Source organism: Sturnus vulgaris, chromosome 26 (assembly GCF_052056855.1).
Source record: "Sturnus vulgaris isolate bStuVul1 chromosome 26, bStuVul1.hap1, whole genome shotgun sequence".
NCBI classification, from domain to species: domain Eukaryota; kingdom Metazoa; phylum Chordata; class Aves; order Passeriformes; family Sturnidae; genus Sturnus; species Sturnus vulgaris.
Genome location: NC_142268.1, coordinates 2156921 through 2162843, shown reverse-complemented (window position 1 = coordinate 2162843; position 5923 = coordinate 2156921). Strand labels below are relative to the sequence as shown.

General features: G+C 67.0%; 1 protein-coding gene across 1 annotated transcript; it reads left to right on the top strand.

Moving 5' to 3' along the window:
- DIRAS1 (DIRAS family GTPase 1) lies at nt 1-3969 on the top strand. Its single transcript, XM_088179104.1, has 2 exons — nt 1-70; nt 2137-3969. Exon 2 carries the CDS (start codon nt 2158-2160, stop codon nt 2752-2754), a length of 597 nt encoding a protein of 198 aa, XP_088035230.1. The 5' UTR covers nt 1-70; nt 2137-2157; the 3' UTR covers nt 2755-3969.
- Nucleotides 3970-5923: the final 1954 nt, after the last annotated feature.

The window sequence follows — 5923 nt, the reverse complement described above, 5'->3', positions numbered from 1 at the left end:
CCCCGGGCCGGGCCATGCGCTGAGGCCGCCGCGCCGCCCGCAGCCAAGGGCGGATCCCGGGCAGGACACGGTGAGGCGGCGGGCACCGCAATGCGACCGGCGCGGCGGGGGCCGGGGGAGCGCGGGGACCGGGGGTGCCGCGGGCACGGGCGGGGAGCGGCGCGGGGGGACCCGCGAGCCTGCCCCGCCATCTGCCCGTGCCCTTCTGCCGCCTCCCCATCTCCATCCCGAGCGGGATGCTCGTCCCTCCCTCCCGCCCCTTCTGCTGCTCCTCCATCTCTCCATCCTGCCCCTGCTGCCTCTCCATCCCTGCTCTTCCCCTGAGCGCGGTGCTCGTCCACTCTGCTCTTCCTCTGCCCTTCCGACCTCCATCCTGCCCCTTCTCCTGCCCCTTCATCCCTCCATCCCGCCCTTCCCTGCCCCTCCATCTTCACCCTGCCCCTGCCCTGCTCTCCATCCTGACCCCCAGGTCGCCACCAGTGTCACCTCCCGTGCTGGGGCCTGAGTGGGAGGGTGCTGGGTGGTCCTGGGGGTCCTGGGGGCTCCTAGGTGGTCCTGGGTGGTCCTTGGGGTTCCTGGGAGTTCAGAGCCCCCCGGCAGGATCAGGCCCGGGTGGTCCTTGCCCACGAGCTGAGGGGGGGCCGTGCTCCGGACCCTCGGGCACCAGGGACTGTTGGCATCGGGCTGCTGCTGGCCACAGGCCGTGGGGTCACCCCAAAGAGCCCCCCAGGTCCTGTGAGGGTCCGTCCAGCCCAACCCCTCTCCTCAGCACCCCATGGCAGGGCTGTGAGACCGGGGGCACTTCTGGCTGTGCCAGGACAGGTGGAACAAGTGGGATGGAACAGGCAGGTGGGATGGGACAGGTGGGATGGGACAGGTGTGACAGGGTGGGACCATTGCCAGCCCCGGCCAAGACTGGACGTTCCCACGCACCAGCTCAGCCCCGGCTCCTGCTCCAGCCCCAGCCCCCGGGTGCTGGTGATGCTCCCAGTGTCACCACGATGGGATCCCTCCATGGGATGGGATGAGATGGGATGAGATGGGATGAGCCCCTGGCTGCCCCAGGCCGCGGGGATGAGCTCCTCCAGCTCCCAGCCTCACCTGGCTCTGGTGTTTGGGGACATGCCCGGGTTTTGGGGCTGCTTTGAGGGGTCCGGACCCCCCGGTGCCCGGGGGTGGGAAGGAGCTGGTTCCCCTGGAGATGCTCAGGGATGCAGGAGCTGCCGTGCCCAGGACAGCCACCAGCACCGGGCTGTTTGGGGCACTTTGCTGTCCCCTTCCCTGAGCTGGGGTGGCAGGAGTGGAGCTGGCTGGGGACAGTCCTTCCCCAGTGCTCAGGTCCCCTTCCCTCCCCTCCTTCCCCTCACTCTGTGACTGAACACTGTCCCGTGGTGGGTTTAATGTCCCCAAGGCTGTGTAGGGGTCCCACAAAAACTGGGGACCCTCCTGGTGCTGCCACCCCTGCGCTGCACTGGGGGAACTGGAGCAGGGCCCAGCCTGAGGCTCGGCACTGGTGGCTCTTTGTGCCCCCTCATGTCACACTTGGGGGGCACTGGGGACCTCGCCCAGGTCCAGGTGTCCCCTGTGGGTGGGCACCGAGATTTGGCAGCTTGAGGGTGGTCAGGGGGGGGTCTCTGACCCACTGCCCACTCCCCACAGCCATGCCACGCTCCTTTCCTGCACTCCTCAGTGCATCCCTGGGGTGGGAGCAGAGCAGAGCGATGGCACAGGGAGTGACAGGAGTGGCAGAGGTGACAGGACGCCAGCAGCGTGGCCTGCGCGTGGAAGGGCACCTCTGTACCAGCCAGGCGCTCCAGGTGCCACCGTGTCCTCCCCTGGCCAGTGACCGCCCTGCAGAGCTGCTCCCGCTGCCCGGGCGGGCTCGGGGGGTCCCTGCCCAGCGAATCCCCCCCCCCAGCAGCCTGGGCAGCAGCTGCGGTGCCGGTGGCCACGCTCGGCCATATGGCCACAGCGGGCGGCCGGTAAAAATAACCGAGGCGGCTGCACCCCGAGCCGGCCGGCAAGGGCGTCCCAAGGGCAGCGAGCCCAGCTCCTGACCGGGGCTGCATCTCAGGGGGGGACACCCGCTGGATTTGGGGGGGGGGGTGACACCTCCCTGTGTCCCCTCCCCCGCAGCAGCCGTGACTGCGGGGCAAGATGCCGGAGCAGAGCAACGATTACCGGGTGGTGGTGTTCGGAGCCGGAGGCGTGGGCAAGAGCTCGCTGGTGCTGCGCTTCGTCAAGGGGACCTTCCGTGACACCTACATCCCCACCATCGAGGACACCTACCGGCAGGTGATCAGCTGCGACAAGAGCGTGTGCACGCTGCAGATCACCGACACCACGGGCAGCCACCAGTTCCCGGCCATGCAGCGCCTGTCCATCTCCAAGGGCCATGCCTTCATCCTGGTCTTCTCGGTCACCAGCAAGCAGTCGCTGGAGGAGCTGAAGCCCATCTACCAGCAGATCGTGCAGATCAAGGGCAGCGTGGAGAGCATCCCCATCATGCTGGTGGGCAACAAGTGCGACGAGACGCAGCGCGAGGTGGAGAGCAGGGAGGGGGAGGCCATGGCCAAAGAGTGGAAATGCGCCTTCATGGAGACCTCGGCCAAGATGAACTACAACGTCAAGGAGCTCTTCCAGGAGCTGCTGAACCTGGAGAAGAGGAGGAACGTCAGCCTCACCATCGACGGGAAGCGCTCCAGCAAGCAGAAGAGGACAGACAAAATCAAGGGGAAGTGCAGCATCATGTAGAGCCCCGGACTGGCCCGCGCCCCCCACACCCCCCACCCCCAAAAATCCGGATACCCCCCCTCCCTCGCCCCCGCCCCACGGCTGGACGTGGCAGTGGCATCGCAGCGGGACCGTCCCTCGTCCTCCGTGTGCCATCACTGTGACTGTGCGGAGCCCTGCGCTCGGCCCGGGGCCCGGGGGTGAAGACGGGGCCGAGCCGAGGGACACCGCCCTGGGCACGGCAGCACCGGGGACTCGCCACCGGGACACCCGGAGCGCCCCCGCCATGCGCTCACAGCACAACCGGTGCCACCGGGCCCGGCCCCCGCCGCTCCTCGCGGGAGGGAAGGACGGTGCCACGTGGGGGTGGCGGTGTCACCTTTGGGGACAGTCCCCCGCGCCCCCGTCCCCACGCCATAGCGCTCTGCTCCTGCGGGCAGAGACCCGGGGCGGGGGCAGCCCCTGCGCGGTGCCCGTGTCCCCATCCTGGTGCCATGACCCCCCAAAACCCCCAGCCCCGTCTGCCACCACAGCCCCCCCAGCCCGGCACCGTGACCCCTTTGTCCCCCAGCCTCGTGGTGGTGCCGGGAGCCCCCCCAGCCCCACGGTGGTGCCATGGCCCCCCCGCCCCTTCCCCGAGCCCCCCAGCCCCACGGTGGTGCCAGGAGCCCCCCAGCCCCACCCTGGCCCCGCAGGTCCCCCCCGTGTCCCCTCCTCATCCGCCGGTGCCGCAGCCGGAGCCGCCAGCCCAAGCACAAAGCATCGGGTCCGCGGGAGGTCCTGACCCAGCACAATCCTGGCGAGCTCCGGCGGGAGACCCCCGGCCCCGCACCCGCGGTGCCCCGCTGGTGGCACCAGTGCCACCCTGTCCTCAGAGTCCCCTCCCCTCGCGGGGTGGCCCCGCACCCCCGGGACCCCCCCCCCCGACACCTCCAGCTCTGGCGCAGCCCCGCTTGTCCCCCCGTCCCCCCCACCCCCGGCCGGAGCGGGGTCCCCGCGCTGTCACCAGCCCCTCGTCCCCTCGAGGTTTGTCCCCTCGCTCCGGCCCCGCTCCTTGTCCCGGGGTGTCCCCGAGGGGGTGTCCCCGGGCAGGCCGAGCCCCCCCAGCTCCCCGCACTCCCCCCCCCCCCCCCCCCCCCGGCTTTTTACAGGAGGATCCGAGCGCCCAGGGGACAAGGTGACGATGTAGCCTTTATTCTAGAAATAGTCTTCCTTCAATAAAGAGACGAGAAACGCTCCCGCGTCCCGCGGAGCCGCCCCCGGCCCGGCCGGGAGCCACGGGGGGGTCCCGGGAAGGGGGGCGAGGTGAGTGGGACGTGACGCGTGTGTGACGTGTGGTCACTGTCCCTGGGGACAGCCACGGCTCCGTGGGGTGGCCACGGATACGCGTGTGCAGGTGTGGGACACGTGACATGTGTGACATTTGTGTGCGTGTGATCTGTGACGTGTGTGACACGTGTGCGGTGTGTGCAGGGCCGTGTGTGTGTGTGTGTGTGTGACACGTGACGTGTGACATTTGTGTGTGTGTGTGACACAAATGTGACATTTGTATGTCTGTGTGACATGTGTGACATTTGTGTGACACGTGTGACACGTGTGGGGTGTGTGCAGGGCCGTGGGCACGTGTGGGATGTGTGACATGTGTGACATTTGTGTGTGTGGCATATGCCATCTTTGTGTGTGTGTGTGTGTGACATATGTGACATTTGTGTGTGACATGTGACATTTGTGTGATGTGTGACATGTGTGACATTTGTATGTGTGTGACATTTGTGTGTGTGACACGTGTGACGCGCGTGTCGCTGTCCCCCCGTGTCGTTGTCCCCCATTGTCGCTGTCCCCCATTGTCGCTGTCCCCCATTGTCGCTGTCCCCACTGTCCCTGTCCCCATTGTCCCTGTCCCCCATTGTCCCTGTCCCCATTGTCCCTGTCCCCCATTGCCGCTGTCCCCATTGTCCCTGTCCCCCATTGTCGCTGTCCCCCATTGTCGCTGTCCCCCATTGTCTCTGTCCCCATTGTCACTGTCCCCCATTGTTACTGTCCCCCATTGTCCCTGTCCCCATTGTCGCTGTCCCCCATTGTCTCTGTCCCCCATTGTCGCTGTCCCCCATTGTCTCTGTCCCCATTGTCCCTGTCCCCCATTATCCCTGTCCCCATTGTCTCTGTCCCCATTGTCCCTGTCCCCCATTGTCGCTGTCCCCCATTGTCGCTGTCCCCCATTGTCGCTGTCCCCATTGTCTCTGTCCCCCATTGTCGCTGTCCCCCATTATCCCTGTCCCCATTGTCTCTGTCCCCATTGTCCCTGTCCCCCATTGTCCCTGTCCCCCATTGTCTCTGTCCCCCATTGTCGCTGTCCCCATTGTCACTGTCCCCCATTGTTACTGTCCCCCATTGTCCCTGTCCCCATTGTCTCTGTCCCCATTGTCCCTGTCCCCCATTGTCCCTGTCCCCCATTGTCTCTGTCCCCCATTGTCCCTGTCCCCATTGTCTCTGTCCCCATTGTCCCTGTCCCCCATTGTCCCTGTCCCCCATTGTCTCTGTCCCCCATTGTCGCTGTCCCCCATTGTCGCTGTCCCCATTGTCGCTGTCCCCCATTGTCGCTGTCCCCCATTGTCTCTGTCCCCCATTGTCGCTGTCCCCCATTGTCGCTGTCCCCCATTGTCCCTGTCCCCCATTGTCCCTGTCCCCCATTGTCGCTGTCCCCATTGTCGCTGTCCCCCATTGTCGCTGTCCCCCATTGTCGCTGTCCCCCATTGTCTCTGTCCCCCATTGTCGCTGTCCCCCATTGTCGCTGTCCCCATTGTCGCTGTCCCCCATTGTCGCTGTCCCCCATTGTCGCTGTCCCCCATTGTCCCTGTCCCCCATTGTCGCTGTCCCCATTGTCCCTGTCTCCCATTGTCGCCGTCCCCCATTGTCGCTGTCCCCCATTGTCGCTGTCCCCATTGTCGCTGTCCCCCATTGTCGCTGTCCCCCATTGTCGCTGTCCCCCATTGTCTCTGTCCCCCCCGCCCGTTCCCGCGCGTGCCCGTGGGGAGGGGGCGGGAGCGCGGCGCTTGCGTCATCACGCCCTGGTTGCCATGGAAACCAGCGCAGCTCGGCGGGCGCGGGAGCCGCGTGGGCCCCGGGAGGGGGGGGGGGGGGGAACGGGGGAACGGGGGGGGGCACCGAGAGCCAGGGCAAGGGCACGGCT

Coding starts and splice junctions, on each gene's coding strand:
- DIRAS1 (XM_088179104.1), top strand. CDS start 2,158: ATGCCGGAGCAGAGCAACGATTACCGGGTGGTGGTGTTCGGAGCCGGA.